Source organism: Littorina saxatilis, linkage group LG14 (genome assembly GCF_037325665.1).
Source record: "Littorina saxatilis isolate snail1 linkage group LG14, US_GU_Lsax_2.0, whole genome shotgun sequence".
Taxonomy (NCBI): domain Eukaryota; kingdom Metazoa; phylum Mollusca; class Gastropoda; order Littorinimorpha; family Littorinidae; genus Littorina; species Littorina saxatilis.
The window spans coordinates 30,308,673-30,326,944 of NC_090258.1; the positions used below are offsets into that span (position 1 = coordinate 30,308,673).

The window sequence follows — 18,272 nt, forward strand, 5'->3', positions numbered from 1 at the left end:
TTGATATATACATTTGTAGCCATTTCTAACCATATTATATGTCAAATTCAAAGTATTGGATACTTTTTAGCCTCTGTGTGACATTCGCTCCTGTATGTTTGTTTGGGTTTTTACATTTAGTCAAGTTTTGACTAAATGTTTTAACATAGAGGGGGAATCGAGACGAGGGTCGTGGTGTATGTGTGTGTCTGTCTGTCTGTCTGTCTGTCTGTCTGTGTGTGTGTGTGTGTGTGTGTGTAGAGCGATTCAGACCAAAGTACTGAACCGATCTTTATGAAATTTGACATGAGAGTTCCTGGAAATGATATCCCCGGACGTTTTTTTCTTTTTTTCGATAAATACTTTTGATGACGTCATATCCGGCTTTTTGTAAAAGTTGAGGCGGCACTGTCACACCCTCATTTTTCAATCAAATTGATTGAAATTTTTGTAAAGCAATCTTTGACGAAGGCCGGACTTCGGTATTGCATTTCAGCTTGGTGGCTTAAAAATTAATTAATGACTTTGGTCATTAAAAATCTGAAAATTGTAATAATTTTTTTTTATATATATAAAACGATCCAAATTTATATTCATCTTTTTCTACATCATTTCCTGATTCCAAAAACATATAAATATGTTATATTTGGATTAAAAACAAGCTCTGAAAATTAAAAATATAAAAATTATGATCAAAATTAAATTTCCTAAATCGATTTAAAAACAATTTCATCTTATTCCTTGTCGGTTCCTGATTCAAAAAACATATAGGTATGATATGTTTGGATTAAAAACACGCTCAGAAAGTTAAAACGAAGAGAGATACAGAAAAGCGTGCTATGCAGCACAGCGAAACCACTACCGCGCTAAACAGGCTCGTCAGTTTCACTCCGTTATGCACAAGCGGCGGACTACGGTCAGTGTGAAAAAATGCAGTGCTTTCAGTTTCATTCTGTGAGTTCCACAGCTTGACTAAATGGAGTAATTTCGCCTTACGCGACTTGTTTTTTTTTAGGGTTCGGGGGGGGGGGGGGGGGGGTGCACGTTCACTTAAAATCAACACATCATTACACTTATGGATTAAAATGTGCAGAGATGCATCCCCAAACTTTTGGCAAAAAATCAAGAAGATTGGGTAATTCTAAGACCAGGTTGCTAAGGAGAAAGTGTGGGAGTAGTGTACACAATCTTCTAAGTCTGTTTTCTCAGAAAGGCTCGCGATGGAGGTGTTGACTCCAAACCGCCATAACTTCTACAATTTTTGAGCTACAACAATCATTCTGGTATCAAAATAATCAGCAAAGATTGTAATTTTTGGAAATGTAATAATCTCAAAACCTTACTTGAGCGGCGGTCACGTGATCCCTGTAAAAGAAATATTTAATCCAAATGGTGATCCTGAAGGTTAAGTGAACGGCCTTCTCTTGCATATATAAAGTTTTAATGAATATTTGGGTTTGAAATTTGTTGCAATAATTTTTTGGCCAAGTTTAGTTACGTACATCACAAATTCCTGGACCATGCTGACGATCTGTTTTTCTCTCTGTGTTTCAGTTGGTGACAAACTACGCTCACTCAGTGCGATCGAAACTAGTTACGTACATCACAGATTCCTGGAACATGCTGGACATCATCACCATCTTGTTGTTCACGGTGGGGATGATTCTGCGCTTCATTCCCAACGACACCTGCTTCTCGTTTGCCCGGGTTGTCCTGTCGCTCAACCTCGTCAGTTTCTTCTTCCGCATCCTGCACATCTTCTCCGTGAACAAGGAGCTGGGACCAAAGCTTGTCATGATCCGCAGAATGGTGGGTTTTTGGTTGGGGTAAAAACAGTCGTAAAAGCCCATTCGTGCAAAAAAACACAAGTGTACGGGAGAGTTTCAGCCCATGAACAAAGATGATCGAAGTAGAAGTTTTGTGGATTTGTTGTTGATGGGCTGTTTTCCTTGTTCAGGTATTTTTTGTTACAATCGTACCTCTGCTATATCAACCCCCTAAAATCTGAAAAAATATTAGGTCTTTACCTTTACCGTGCTTCCTGGGTCGTGGACGACCCAGAGCCTCACAAAAGTGCCTGTATCTCTGAAACTATTGGGAGTTTTTGATTAAGACTTTATGTAATCCTCAACACCTTCGGACCCTCCCATCGACCACTTTCTGAAGGTTTATCTTTGTAAACAAAGAAATCAACAATGACGTAATTTGAACTAGGCAATCCGGATTATGTGGGTCGTGGGTGACCCGTATGGAATTAAACAAGGTTTTTACGGTGTTTATCCCTATTGGGATGTCATTAATGTGTCGTGTACGACCCCTACTTTTTACGTTGAATCCTTCTTTAAAAGTATGGGTCGTACCCGATCCACACTATCCGGACTGTGTAGTCCAAAGAGTGATCCGGTAAAGGTGAACAGAGACGGAGTCTTGAAATGGACGTACATTTATTTTACACTATGAAGGGAACATCTGAGAAAAGGAGGTCTTATGATAGAGGGAATTTTATAACAGAGGGTCTTAAAACTGAGATTCTTCTGTATATTGTTAGTTCTTTTTGAATCAGTGTGCTCAAATACAGATGGATCAGTTAGATAGATGGGGTTTCAGGCAATACTGTTGGTGTGGTTTTTAATGTTTTCATTGTGTGTTACAGATCCGAGACTTGATGTGGTTTGTGGTGATCCTGATGGTGTTTATCGGGGCGTACGCCATTGCGTCAGAGGCCATCTTGTACCCAGAGACAGAGTTGTCATGGAAACTACTCTACCACCTCCCTCGCAAGGCCTACTGGCAAATCTATGGAGAACTGTTTCTGGAGGACATTGAAGGTTAATTTAGAAAATAAGACATATATCCATTTTTTTTAATTATCTGTATTTTACTGTTTTGCTTTTGTAATCAGAGCACATCTTAGCCTGTATTGGCAAAGGAGGAAGTTTGAGATTGTAACATTCGTAACATACTGAAACCTGTGCAGGTTTGAATTTGTACGCGAACAGATCGAAACTTGATTTTTCGACAGGCTCTGCCCTGATACATTAACGGTTACGGGCACCTGCTGAACCAGATTATAACCAAATTGAAGGAATGAATTTCCCCCGAAAGCGGCGTATGGCTGCCTGAATGGTGGGGTAAAAACGGTGCATAATCATGAGTGAATTTGGGAGCTTCAGCCCATGAACGAAGAAGAAGAAGAAGTATTGATTGCACATACTGTACCATATGCCTTACTTGTTGCCCAACCCCAGGTAGTTGTATTGGAGAGCACTGAATTATGTCAAAATTGTTATATTTCAGTAGTTTTGTTGCTTATTTCAGTAACTGGGCGGTTTACCAAGACTCCCAGACTATAACTGCCATGCGCGCACAGTTATGCAATCCTCATTTCACAACAGCATAGACACTACAGTGAACCCCACCCCCCCCCCCCTCCCCCCCTCCCCCCCCTCCCCCCCCTCCCCCCCCCCCTTGAATCAGGTCTTGAAACAGGAGGGAGTTTTCAAATGGGAGTAAATTTACAGTGTTTATGAACAAAAAGTCTGAGAAAGCAGTGTCTTAAACAGGAGGGAGTCTTAAATTGGGGGGTCTTAACAGAAGGGGTAACTTACTGTAGCAAAATTCAAGCATCTTGAGGATAAAGATTTTTATTCTGCGTAAAACTTCCATATTATCAGGTGACTCGACGCAATGCACCAACGACCCTTTGCTGTACAGTGGGTACAATCAGGTGAGGTGTCCATCCGAGGTGGGCAAGTACCTGGTACCTGTCCTGACGGGCATCTATATCCTCATGACCAACGTCCTGCTGCTCAACCTCCTCATTGCTATGTTCAGGTGGGGTTTTACAGCATTTCAGAAATATTCTTTTATCATCTTTGCAATCACACAAAAGTTCATTTATCTATGTACAGGCACATGACCTAAAATAAAAATGGCGTCAGATTTATCAACGGAAAGGCGCCAAACCAAGAGAGAGAGAGGGAGAGAGAGAGTGACAGACAGAGACAGACAAACGGGGAGAGCTGCAAAGATTCTACTCCCCGTATAAAGAGAGAGGGGGGGAGAGGTGAAGAGGGAGAGGGAGAGAGACTCACTGAGGGTTGGGCGGGGAGAGAGAATGTTCTTTTGATTTGATCCTTTATTTACCTCTCATTGCCTTGTTCCAGTGGGTGTTTGGTTGATTTTGGAGGCAATGAGAAAGATGGATTAAAACAGATTGAAAGGAATGAAGATTCAGAGGACTTGATAGGAAAGAGAGAGATGGGAGAGAAACTTACATGGAAAAGCAATAGAGAGAGATGGGAGAGAAACTTACATGGAAAGGCAATAGAGAGAGATGGGAGAGAAACTTACATGGAAAGGCAATAGAGAGAGATGGGAGAGAAACTTACATGGAAAGGCAATAGAGAGAGAGCAAGATAGAGGGGGGCTCCGAGGCAAAAAAAAAAATAGGTGTGGTTACGGTAACATAGCCAAAAAAAATAGGGTAGGAAGGTAGGCAATCACTTTTTTTTTTTAAACTTTTTTTTCTAATGTGTACAAATTAAACCTACTTGACAGGAAAATAAGTGTGCGACTCGAGCGCTTTCGCTTTCATTGCGTTTTCTGCACTCGTTTTCTTGTTTTTGAGTCACTTGAGAAAAAGTGACTCTATGTAATCGGTCAGTGTTAGTCTGTCCGGCCGGCCGGCCGGCCGTCCGGCCGGCCGTCCGTAGACACCACCTTAACGTTGGACTTTTCTCAGAAACTATCAAAGCGATCGGGCTCATATTTTGTTTAGTCGTGACCTCCAATGACCTCTACACTTTAACGATGGTTTCGTTGACCTTTGACCTTTTTCAAGGTCACAGGTCAGCGTCAAAGGAAAAATTAGACATTTTATATCTTTGACAAAGTTCATCGGATGTGATTGAAACTTTGTAGGATTATTCTTTACATCAAAGTATTTACATCTGTAGCCTTTTACGAACGTTATCAGAAAAACAAGGGAGATAACTAGCCTTTTCTGTTCGGCAACACACAACTTAACGTTGGGCTTTTCTCGGAAACTATAAAAGTGACCGGGCTCAAATTTTATGTGAACGTGACTCATTGTGTTGTGAATAGCAATTTCTTCCTGTCCATCTGATGCCTCATATAATATTCAGAACTGCGAAAGTGACTCGATCGAGCGTTTGCTCTTCTTGTTGGGTGGTTTTTTTTGACAAATGTAATAAAAAGTTATAGGGTCGGCCCCCTAAAAATAGGGTAGGTCGGGTTACCGTAACCACACCTATTTTTTTGTTTGGCCTAATCAAGAGAGATGGAGTACAGAGAGACAGGGTTAGAAGCTTGTTTGTTTGGGTGAGAGATAGAGCGGGAGGTAGGAGAGTTTGGCTTTATATCCATCACATCTATGAGAGGCATTGGTCAAAACCCACTAAAACTATGTGCAAACTTGCCTTAAATTGCCTGTTCTCCACATTGCGTAACATGTGCAGGCATACAGTGATGGCGCTAATATTTTTTTAAACTGGTACACAAACTTTTATGATGAAAACTATCCAGAAAAAAAAGGTAGGCTGGTCATTGGAACCAGTAAGAGTCCAACTCAGAGTACTGGTTTTGTTGTTTTACCAGCGAAAAAAACGGTAATTCTAAAAATCAACCGGCAGCCAATTATTTTCCGGTATTTTCTTATTTCAACCGGTTAAATACCGGTAATTACTGGTTAACGCCAACACTGGGCATACAGGCCTGCGTGTGCAGTGATACAGGTGGAGTGATACAGGTGCAGTGATACAGGTGCAGTGATACAGGTGCAGTGATACAGGTGCAGTGATACAGGTGCAGTGATACAGGTGCAGTGATACAGGTGCAGTGATACAGGTGGAGTGATACAGGTGCAGTGATACAGGTGCAGTGATACAGGTGCAGTGATACAGGTGCAGTGATACAGGTGCAGTGATGCAGAATTCAGACAGCATCTGGCGGCTTTCATCTTCATCCATCTACCTACTATTTAATTGTGATTGCATGGTCTCAGTGTTGCTCTTCTTCATATTTATATATTTTTTTCTCAACAGCCCTTCGATGTTACCTGCCCAAGCCAGTTTTCAGAGGTTTTTTTTCCTGCACTATTCTTTGAGTGCTTTTTGCCAAAATGTCAGAGCTGATAAAGAAGTTCTGTTGGGAGACAGTTCTTTTAGGCCAAAAAAAAAAATAGGTCTGTTTACGGTAACATAGGCCAAAAAAATAGGGTCGGTAGGTCGGGATTTTTTTAAAAAAAAAATTTTCTCCAAAAAACCATATTTTTACGTTATTTTGCAAAAAAACCAAGATTTTTTATTTTCTTTTTTTTTTTTTTTTTTTTTTTTCTCCCCCAAATGCCAAAAAAAAGTCTAGGGTCGCGCGAAAAAAATAGGGTCGGTCGGGTTACCGTAAACAGACCTACTTTTTTTTTTGGCCTTAGTTATATTATCTGTTTCATCTGTTTCTCAATAGATACACTTTTGAGATGATGCAGCAAAACACAGACAACATCCGGCGTACATAAAACTGAAATGTATGTTCCAAGGTTAAAATGCTAGAAAACTTGATTTCAAACTCAAATTTGAATCATTTTTCCCCTGGTAGCTACACCTTTGAGACGATGCAGAACAACACAGACAACATCTGGCGCTACATGCAGCTGCAGGTTGTCATGGACTACAGCCGTCGCCCCGTTCTCCCCCCTCCCTTCATCGCCGTCTCTCACCTGCTCTACCTGTGCCAGTGTCTCGCGCGCAGGTGTTGCTTGGGAAAGAAAAACAGTCAGCCGACTAACGCGTTTCGTGAGTCCGTTGGGTTCTCAGTGTTTCCCGGCGTTGGTCTTATAGGCATTTTCCTTTATTGATGTTATCTTTTGGTGTGTCTCTGCTGGTAGTTATATTGTCTCCATGGCGTTTCTAGGCATTTTTCAGTATCGATGTTGTCTTGACCTAGAAAGACAGTCAGCTCGCAAGCGCCTTTCATGAGTCCGTTGGGTTCTCGGTGTTTCCCAGCATTGGTCTAGGCATTTTCCATTGTTGATGTTGTCTTTCAGTATGTCTTTTTTTAGTAGTTTCTTTGTCAATCGTAAGCATTAGTGGCGATTTATAAGCCACTGGTGTTTCCCGGCATTCGTCAAGACATTTTCCAGTACAGTAAAACCTGTCTCTAAAGGACACCCTTGGGGTATGGTAATGGTGTCCCTGTTAGACAGGTGTCCTTTCTTCACAGGTGGAGGGGCCGAGGCAATATTTTACAAAGAGCACTGAAAATAGAGAGAGTGAGAGAGAGAGAGAGAGAGAGAGAGAATTGAGCTATTGAATACATATTTCAATGGATTGAACATGAGACTCGCTGAAAATGTGAGTAAACAAATGATACATGTAGCAAACAACAACAACAACAACAACAACATCCCCTCCCCCCACCCTCCACCTACCCCGTTCCCTACACACACTGTGCATTCAAACTGGCGGCAAAACGGATGTCACAAAGCTAAAAATAGCTGACTCTTCATCAGTCGTTCAACGGGAAATTCCGCAGTGTGTCTCGACCAAATTGGGTCAGCTCTTGTTTCATTCAGTTTTTCTAGTCTCAGCATAAATTCATGGAACAGAAATTTAGCTGTGTTAACTATTATTTCCTTCGAACGATTGCTTACAAAGAGAGAGAGATCGAGAGCGGAAAAGCGAAAGTGAGCGAAAGTGAGTCTCCATCTAAACAAGCCACTGATTGGTCAGAAAAGGGACAGGACAACCAATCAACAACCATTTGTGCTACGGCTGCCGAGCACTGACCTGAATAACAGTCGAGTTTTCGAAGTTGCGTTTTCATGTACGTAGTGTCCGTTTGTGACAGTGTTTACACTTCCTACGGTCCGAAAAATCGTGTCCGCGTCCGTAAGTGGCAGGTGTCCGTCCGTTAAAGGTTAGTTATTGTTGAAATCATGTTCGTTCCACGATAAACTGTCCGTATGTAGCAGGTGGCCGTTACAACAAGGGTCCGCTAGACTCAGGTTTTACTGTATTGCAAGTCAGTGTCTGCTTCAGGGATAGAGAGACAGTCAGCCCTCAAACGCTTTTCATGAGTCGGATGGGTTCGTCTGATGTTTCCTGGCGTTGGTTTTGGCTTTTTCCAGTATTGATGTTGTCTTTTGGTATGTCTTTGCTGATAGTTTCTTCGTCATCAGTAAGGCTGATGGGGTCTATGTCGACCGAAAGAGTGAGATTCCCTGAAGGTGGAGTTCCTGTAGGGGGATTCCCTGTATACAGGGTGGATTTTTTCAATAAAACTTGCAAACCTCGAATTTTTAAGAAATATTAAAAAAATAGAAAAACATCAAATTCTACCAATGGTACAGACGCTAAGCATCACGTGACTTTCAGCGATATCAGGGAATCCACCTACAGGAAGTTCACCTGCAGGGAATCCCACTCTTTTGGTCGACATAGACCCCATCAGCATCAGTAAGCAGTAGTGGCCTTTCGTGATTGTTTGAGTTCTCGATGTTTGAGTTCTCGATGTTTCCCGGGGTTGGTCTATCTCTATGTGAAACTTGAGACATTTTCCAGTATCGATGTTGTCTTTCAAATTGATTTTGCTGGAACATGTAGTTTAAATTCTTTGTTTTCATTGTCAGTGTGAGCAGTCGCAGTGTATAAATGTTTATACATAATCTTGTCGTTGTGGCGGGGTAGTCGTTAGAGAGGGGGGTCGTTGTGAGGGGTTCCACTGTATGTTGTAAAACCCTTAGTTGATGTTCCGTGCTCTTGCTTTCTGTCCTCTTGCTCTGCGCTGGCTGTGCGATATCTTTCCCACTGCACCACACCACGGATTCTTCCCATCTCCTTGGCTGACGACCTTAAAAACTGACTTCACCGTGGAAAATATGTATGCTGCATGTCCACATCTGCAGCTACACCTTTCAAATGATTCAAGAAAACACAGACGTTCACTGGTATTTCCAGCGATTCAATCTGATTCACGAGTACTATGAACGCCCGTGGTTGCCGCCTCCGTTCATTCTGTTCATCCACATCTACATGGTGTTCAAATGGTGCCGTAAAGGGTGTAGCTTTAAACGGCCTCTCTCGGACTTCAGTAAGTATATAAATAAAAGTCGAAAAAAAGTTGGGAGAAAATGAAGGAAAATATTTAACTGGAAGGTTGTTTTTCATCATGAGAACATTTTGGAATTTTAAGAAGGAATGGAGGAAATTTAAGATTTTAGAAAAAAATTGAGAAAAGTTACTGTGGAAAAGTTCACATAGGAATTTCGAAAATTGTGTTCAGCAGAAATAGAGGATGTTTGAAATAACTTGTTTACATGGGTTGTGAAAGAGTGAGTAATTTAGTGAGACAAATAATCCACACATGGAAATTCCTGTTCACGTGTTTGAGACACACCCTCACTAGTGACTGGCCTACAAATTGTCACAAGGAAAAATGCAACTTTCAGCAAATGTGTCCATTGCCAAAGTTTCTAAGTCAGATTTTAGAAGAACAATTAAACTCATTTGAGTGACTGTCATGCTCCCAAGCAGTGTGCATTGTAAACGTGATCACAATGTAATTGATACAACTTGGGTATGATTTACATAGTGTGCTGGACATTATTAGAAATATTAGTTTCCGCATTTCTTTGCTTGTTGTTACGATTTTTGTGTGTAGAACTCTAAGCTTTCCATTTCTTTTGTATTTTGGGGGGTCAAATATTCTCAGTGTTTAGTTAGTGACATTTACCTGTGCTTAATTGTTTTCTAGTTACACAATATAAAGTGTATATACTATATTGTTGTAGTCTCTTTTGATAGTTGAATCATATGGTTTAAACAAGTTTATTCAGTAAATTTCATTGGAATATTGCCGCATACATGAAATAAGGAACATGGAGCACAACAAGCTGAATCATATGAGTATTAATGCTACCATTAATCAGGAAATTATGACATTTTTAAAAAGCAGTTTCAGTTTAAGACAGTAACGAAACCCAAGAACTTATAGATATTTAAAAAGAAAACTAATGGGGGATCATCAGTATTGGAATGATACTAAATGCAGAAAACGAGCGAGTCTTATTGACTGCATGAGAACAGAAAATTAGTCTGAACCTGATAACTAAATTTCAGACAAAAACTGTTTGTAATGTTCTATAAGATGTGAGTACATTGTATGACAAATATGTAAGTAATTTAAATGGTAATTGCTGCATCAGGTATATTCATGTGATTGAAATAATTTAGAGTTATCTATCGCCCCCCGCGGGTTAGGGGGGAAGAATTTACCCGATGCTCCCCAGCATGTCGTAAGAGGCGACTAACGGAGTCTGTTTCTCCTTTTACCCTTGTTAAGTGTTTCTTGTATAGAATATAGTCAATTTTTATAAAGATTTTGGTCAAGCAGTATGTAAGAAATGTTAAGTCCTTTGTACTGGAAACTTGCATTCTCCCAGTAAGGTAATATATTGTACTACGTTGCAAGCCCCTGGAGCAAATTTTTGATTAGTGCTTTTGTGAACAAGAAACAATTGACAAGTGGCTCTATCCCATCTCCCCCCTTCCCCCGTCGCGATATAACCTTCGTGGTTGAAAACGACGTAAAACACCAAATAAAGAAATAAAGAAAGGGTTATCTATCTAAAAAAAAAAAAGTCAGAAAATGCCCGTTTACCAGTTTCCAATTACTACTGTACGTTGTCTTTGAACTTGTAATTATTGTTTAAACCTGTCATTATGATCACCTCTTAAAAATGACCACTTGAAAGGATCCCTGCAGACGAGTTTTTCTTCTGTATAATTGACACCTTGGGGCGGGGATGTAGCTCAGTCGGTAGCGCGCTGGATTTGTATCCAGTTGGCCGCTGTCAGCGTGAGTTCGTCCCCACGTTCGGCGAGAGATTTATTTCTCAGAGTCAACTTTGTGTGCAGACTCTCCTCGGTGTCCGAACACCCCCGTGCGTACACTCAAGCACAAGACCAAGTGCGCATGAAAAAGATCCTGTAATCCATGTCAGAGTTCGGTGGATTATGGAAACATGAAAATACCCAGCATGCTTCCTCCAAAAACGGCGTATGGCTGCCTAAATGGCGGGGTAAAAAACGGTCATACACGTAAAATTCCACTCGTGCAAAAAACACGAGTGTACCTGGGAGTTTCAGCCCACGAACGCAGAAGAAGAAGAAGAAGATTGACACCTTAATTCACCTTTCCATGGCAACCTCCTGTCTAGAGCTACCAGTTTTGGTTGGTCCCTTGTGTGGTCTTTTTATTTTTTTATTATTTTTTTATTATTCTCTTTATTTATATAGCGCCTTATCCGAAGTTCAAAGCGCTTTATGCCGTGTGAGATGGAATTTTTTACACAATATATCACGCATTCACATCGACCAGCAAACCTCAAGCCTGTTAGGCGAATGTTCACCTTTCGCGGCCTTTATTCCAAGTCACACGGGTATTTGATGGACATTTTTATCTATGCCTATACAATTTTGCCAGGAAAGACCCTTTTGTCAATCGTGGGATCTTTAACGTGCACACCCCAATATAGTGTACACGAAGGGACCTCGGTTTTTCGTCTCATCCGAAAGACTAGCACTTGAACCCACCATCTAGGTTAGGAAAGGGGGGAGAAAATAGCGGCCCGACCCAGGGTCGAACACGCAACCTCTCAATTCCGAGCGCAAGTGCGTTACCACTCGGCCACCCAGTCTTCATGGACAGGTTTAACTGTAGTACAGTATTACAAAATAATTTGTTTGACAATGGTTGACGTCAGTAGGTCCAAAGAACAGATGTTTCAATATGGAAAATGATTTCAGGAAAGCGGTTCCTGAACCATCAAGAAGAAAAGAAACTGGTGCAGTGGGAGAATATCATCGCTGACACTTATCTCACCAAGGTCGAGGCCAGAGAGGCCGACAGCGTGGAAGGCAGGGTCAAGGTCATGATGCACAAGTAAGTATTTTGTATATACAGTGGAGCCTCCCTTTTAAGACCTCCACAAATCAAAGAAAACAGGTCTTAGAATGGAGCGGTCTTAGAATGGAGCGGTCTTAGAATGGAGCGGTCTTAGAATGGAGTGGTCTTAAAATGGGGGTTTATATACATTCACAGAGGTTATGAACAGAAAGTCCAATAAAATCAGATCTTAAAAAGGAGCGGTCATAAATTGGGGGTGAATTTACAGAGGTTAATGAACAGAATGTCTGAGCAAATCAGATCTTAAAAAGGGGGAAGTGCTAAAACGGGGGTACATTTACAGAAATTATGAACAGAAAGTCTAACAAAATCAAATCTTAACAAGGGGGAAGTGCTAAAACGGGGGTAAATTTACAGAGGTTATAAACAGAATGTCTTCGAAAACAGGTTCTTGAAAGGGGGGGGGGGGGGGGGGGGTCTTAAACTGGGGTGTCTTAGAAGGAGGGCTCCACTGTATCATTTTCTTTTCCTCCACAGGCTTGAATCCATGCAGACCAAAATCGACCACTTTGCAGAAGTCCAAAGTCACTTGATACCAGCGTCTTCAACAACGGCAGCACCAGCGCCCTCTATATCAGCAGCACCCTTACAACAGCCAATCAAGCAAGTTATACAGATGCCTCCCCAACTTGAGCAACGCTTGGGATCTTTGGAACAACAGGTCGGTTTATTGTCATTTCATTCTTTCATTCTTTCTTTCGTTCTTTCTTTCTTTCTTTCTTTCTTTCTTTCTTTCTTTTATAGAGAATACTACTCTGTTTGCTGTGTCGTACCAGATTAATTTATACAAGTTGCTTTTTTAAATATTAAAATGCAAGCAAAAGCGGGTGAGAGCTGTTTGTGATAAAGTCTGACTGCCGTTCTCTCCTGACTATGCTCATGCAAATCTTGTGGTTCACATAGGAGATTGTTATAGGGCCTAGATTAATTTAGCCCAAACTCACAGCTATTTAACTAGCTTTGCCTGGATGATCAAAAGATTATGCAGAGTTGGAGTGGCACAGCGGTTGGGCGCTTGCCTCTCACTCTGGAGGTTGTGGGTTCGATCCCCATTCAGGGCTAATACAAACATGCGATTTTTTCGAGTGCTCTCCAGTCCACCCAGCGAGGGAGAGGAGTGGACACCGTCCTCATAAAGCTGGCTCAAAGTAATGCTGATGGGATCTATGTCGACCAAAAGAGTGGGATTCCCTGAAGGTGGATATTCCTGTAGGGGGATTCCATGAAAACAGGGAATCCCACAACTTGGAGTTCCTGTAGGGGAGTAGGGTACCACTTGATCTCGTGCCAAGCGCGTGACTGCTGTAAACCGATTTGAGTTACCTTAGCGTTAATTCCCCTTCAACAATAGCGGTTCCACAGGAAAATCTATTAGATTTCCTGAATTTGCGTGCAGCATTCAGCCAAGTTAACATGCTTCGGCAATGAAGGATCGAAAAACATCAAATTCTACCGATATCGCAAAGCATCATGTGACTTTCAGCGAGATCAGCGAAACGCTTACAGGAACTCCCACCTGTGGGATACCGGCAAGGTTGGCCTAGTGGTAGGGCGTCCGCCCCGTGATCGGGAGGTCGTGGGTTCGAACCCCGGCCGGGTCATACCTAAGACTTTAAAATTGGTAATCTAGTGGCTGCTCCGCCTGGCGTCTGGCATTATGGGGTTAGTGCTAGGACTGGTTGGTCCGGTGTCAGAATAATGTGACTGGGTGAGACATGAAGCCTGTGCTGTGACTTCTGTCTTGTGTGTGGCGCACGTTATATGTCAATGCAGGACCGCCCTGATATGCCCCTTTGTGCTCGGCTGGGCGTTAAGCAAACAAACAAACAAACCTGTGGGATTTCCTGTATACAGGAACTCCCACCTACAGAGAATCCCGGCACTCTTTTGGTCGACATAGACCCCATCAGCTAAAGTAATTGTGACCCTCCACCACGGAATGAGTCGCAAATTGTCACCTTTGCATGATTTTCATATTTTTGACTCACATGCGAAGCAAAAGTGAGTCTATGTACTCACCCGAGTCGTCCGTCCGTCCGTCCGGAAAACTTTAACGTTGAATATTTCTTGGACACTATTCAGTCTATCAGTACCAAATTTGGCAAGATGGTGTATGATGACAAGGCCCCAAAAAACATACATAGCATCTTGACCTTGCTTCAAGGTCAAGGTCGCAGGGGCCATAAATGTTGCCTAAAAAACAGCTATTTTTCACATTTTTCCCATTTTCTCTGAAGTTTTTGAGATTCAATACCTCACCTATATATGATATATAGGGCAAAGTAAGCCCCATCTTTTGATACCAGTTTGGTTTACCTTGCTTCAAGGTCAAGGTCACAGGAGCTCTTCAAAGTTGGATTGTATACATATTTTGAAGTGACCTTGACCCTGAACTATGGAAGATAACTGTTTCAAACTTAAACATTATGTGGGGCACATGTTATGCTTTCATCATGAGACATATTTGGTCACATATGATCAAGGTCAAGGTCACTTTGACCCTTATGAAATGTGACCAAAATAAGGTAGTGAACCACTAAAAGTGACCATATCTCATGGTAGAAAGAGCCAATAAGCACCATTGTACTTCCTATGTCTTGAATTAACAGCTTTGTGTTGCATGACCTTGGATGACCTTGACCTTGGGTCAAGGTCACATGTATTTTGGTAGGAAAAATGTGTAAAGCAGAAGGTCAAGCATGTGAGTCGTATGGGCTTTGCCCTTCTTGTTACATTTTCCTAAAGAGATTTTTATGCTCTATCCAGTGGTGAAAAACGTTTTAGAAAAGAGCAAAAACTTTTTGAGTTATAAGCCTGTGACTAAGGTGACCCTCACACTGTTACCAGACACCCACCAGACTTATATTAAGCCTAGCGCAGAACCGCGCGAGGTGACATGCGACTCATTCCGTGGTGGAGGGTCACAATTGAGATCTCCAACATCTTGCTCCTGTACGACCAAAAGTGGTCCTTGGACTACCTTGACCTTGTTTGTTTTTGTTTGTTCGTTCATGGGCTGAAACTCCCACGGCTTTTACGTGTATGACCGTTTTTACCCCGCCATTTAGGCAGCCATACGCCGCTTTTGGAGGAAGCATGCTGGGTATTGTCGTGTTTCTATAACCCACCGAACTCTGACATGGATTACAGGATCTTTTCCGTGTGCACTTGGTCTTGTGCTTGCGTGTACACACGGGGGGTGTTCGGACACCGAGGAGAGTCTGCACATAAATTTCTCGCCGAACGTGGGGACGAACTCACGCTGACAGCGGCCAACTGAATACAAATCCAGCGCGCTACCGACTGAGCTACATCCCCGCCCTACCTTGACCTTGACCTTTACCTTTACCTGCATATGTGTTTTATAATGGCAGATGGGGAACACATACCAAGCATTGAGCTGGATCATGCAGGCCATGGAAGCCAGCAACATGACGTGCGGTGTTTCACCGCCCGCACTGGAGTCACCGACGAAGCAGAAGGACTTTAAGGATGCCGGTGAGTTCTCTGTTCAAGATCAGCACGTCTCAAGGCTGAATACACAGAGCTTGGTTTGGATGGATTTTTTTTAAATTTTTTTTTTTTTATCTTTCATGAATTTTTAGTCTGTTTTGGTGTCTATTTCAAGTAAGAAAAGATGAAAAAAAGAGGAGAGGGGGGGTCGCAGAACATTACAATGTCTTGTTTGACTAACTACGTTTACTGTTTTGTGATTTTGAAAAAAAGACTTATCCACTATGAAATACAATTACACACTTTTATTTATTTATTTTCTTGGCGTATTTAAATTTAGTTTTAATTGCAAATGCTGTTTATTTAAATCTTATTCATCATTTACAGTTTAGACAAGCAGTTCATTGATTTTTCTATGCAAATTTGTTTTAACAAAACTAAAAGAAAACCCAGAATGATCTCATGGTAGGCTCATCATGGTAGGTTAAGACTTTTGGAGTTCACAGAAACTTAGTGTTGAAGTTTCACCTGGGCGTTTTACAGAAGCGGTGAAAAGGAGGAAGGGTGAGTTAGTTGAGCTTTGAACCATACCAAAAAATGCCTTGTGATTCTTTTCTCCCTTTTTTTCTGACCAAATATCTTGACTTTGGAGAGAAGCGTCTTCCTGTACTGTACCGTAGTCTAGTTTGCCATTGCCATGCTAGACTAGAACATCTACTTTCCCCTATCCCCAACTTTTTCTATCTCCAATCCAGTGCACTGTTGAACTTCATATCCGGCTTTTAGTGAAAGTTGGGGCGGCACTGTGGCGCCCGCATTTTTCGATCAAATTGATTGAAATTTTGGTAAAGCAATCTTTGACGAAGCCTTGACTACAGGATTCCATTTCAGCTTGGAAGCTTTGTCATTAATGAGTTTGGTCAGTAAAAATCTGAAAATTCTGATTAAAATTAAAATTTAAGTAATCAATCCGAAAATGATTTCGTCTTATTCTTTATCATTTTCCTGATTGCCATATTACTAGACAAGAAATCTTTCCTGTATTCCCAACTTTTCCTATCTCCAGTCCAATGCACCATTTGCCCCTTTAGAAGGAGACTTCGGCACTAGTGTGTTTGTGTGTGTGTGTGTGTGCGCGCATGCTTTTATATCTTGAGGTGTGTCGGTCATTGCATTTTGAAATTAATTCGTTAGAAAGAGAGAAACATAAAGAGAGATTTTTTTTTATTTTTTAAATATTTTTTAACATCCCAGTTTCAACTGATATTGCTATATGCAGGACGGACATGAAGAGAAAAACTAACAGGGCGTGGTTGTTTCAGTTTTCATTGAACAAAAAGCAGAGGCAAGCAAGCAAATAATACAGCAAACGAATGTATTACTGGTAGCAAGAAGCACTTGGGCTAAGTATTAGCGTGGTTTCATTTCAGCAGGAGAGTGCAGGCCTAAGAGCTGATTGAATCATTTCTGATGTATTTGTTCTCTTTTTAAAATTCACGCCTGTGCCTGCCTTGCAGTTTTCATTTATAAGATTATTCACTGATAATTAATTGGATATCTCATGATTGTGTGGGCTTTTTCGTTTAGGTTTGTGCCATAGGTGTGCATGGAATATTGTGTCCGTGTGTGTCTTTGTCTGAGTTTGTAGGTCATTTTAATGTAGTGCCAGTTATTGATGATTTTAATCGCAGTTAGCTCTAGCGCTTAGGGCCAAGTTACACCTGCGCAGCTTCAGCAGCACAGACGACGCACTGCAGATTAGTACAGCCCGCTCAATGAAACAGCTGATGAGCTCACCAAACTCGGGGCCAGGGAGAAACAACCAGACAACCCGGTCAGCTTCGCTGAAAAGAAAACCCTCGTGAAGGCAGCAATGCGACCACAATCCATGAGAGACGCATATCATCTCCTAGAACGATGGCAGCAAGTAGTGATCATGCGACTACGAGCTGGTCACTGTCGCCTCAACGTCCACATGTTCAGGAAGCTGAAGCTGACCCCATCACCAACCTGTCCCTGTGGTCTGGCAGACCAGACTCCAGAACATGTCTTAATGACATGCCCCCAGCTCAAACCAATCAGAGACAAAGTGTGGCCAGCATCAGTCCCTCTCCGCACCAAACTCTATGGGAGCAGACAAGACCTAGAAGCCACGACATCATTCGTCTCGCAGACTAAACTGATGGTGTGACGGCGAACGCAAGAAGAAGAAGAAGTACAGCCTGCTACACGCTGCATGAAAAGAAAACAGGCCAAGTACTCATCATAATCCCTACCGCGGCATCAATAATCTGCAGTGCGTCGTCTGTGCCGCTGACTGCGCAGGTATAACTTGGCCCTTACAAATACCCCAGCCCCCCACCTTCATCACCCCTGTCCTCTGAACCATCTCCCACCCATCCCTGTTGTGTAACTGATGATGTTACTTGACTGAGAAACATTTTGTTTCTGTGTGTGGTATGAAGTGTAAGAGAATAGTCCCAGAAAGAAATATATTTGCTTTAGTTAATTAATTATCCTAAAGCAGAACAATGGGACTGCGCGTGAGAGCGAGAAATAAACACAAAATACTGTACTCATGTGTTTAACGAAGACGATATGAGTACCGTACTTTCCGGGTCATAAGGCGCGACTTTTTTCCTCGAGTTCGACCCCTGCGTCTTGTATAACGAAGCGCCTAATCCGTGTATGAAATACGAAAAAAATCAAAGAGACCGCCTGAGTACCAGTCAAACAACTTGTGATAATGCATGTTTCAGCTACTAGGTACTGCCCTGGCCAAGTTTCCTCGAGCTCTCAAGCCACCCAGCTATCACAATGGATCTGCCTTTGATCTCGTGGCACACACAGAGCAC

General features: G+C 41.9%; 1 protein-coding gene across 1 annotated transcript in view; it reads left to right on the forward strand.

Moving 5' to 3' along the window:
- Nucleotides 1–18,272, forward strand: part of LOC138947541 (transient receptor potential cation channel subfamily M member-like 2) — a 102,899-nt gene that overhangs the window by 59,483 nt on the left and 25,144 nt on the right. The window contains exons 24-31 of the mRNA XM_070319032.1: nt 1,534–1,788; nt 2,633–2,807; nt 3,654–3,813; nt 6,595–6,791; nt 11,805–11,940; nt 12,442–12,625; nt 15,339–15,462; nt 15,961–15,981. Coding sequence (XP_070175133.1) covers nt 1,534–1,788; nt 2,633–2,807; nt 3,654–3,813; nt 6,595–6,791; nt 11,805–11,940; nt 12,442–12,625; nt 15,339–15,462; nt 15,961–15,981 — 1,252 coding nt within the window. The remainder of the gene's footprint in view (nt 1–1,533; nt 1,789–2,632; nt 2,808–3,653; nt 3,814–6,594; nt 6,792–11,804; nt 11,941–12,441; nt 12,626–15,338; nt 15,463–15,960; nt 15,982–18,272) is intronic.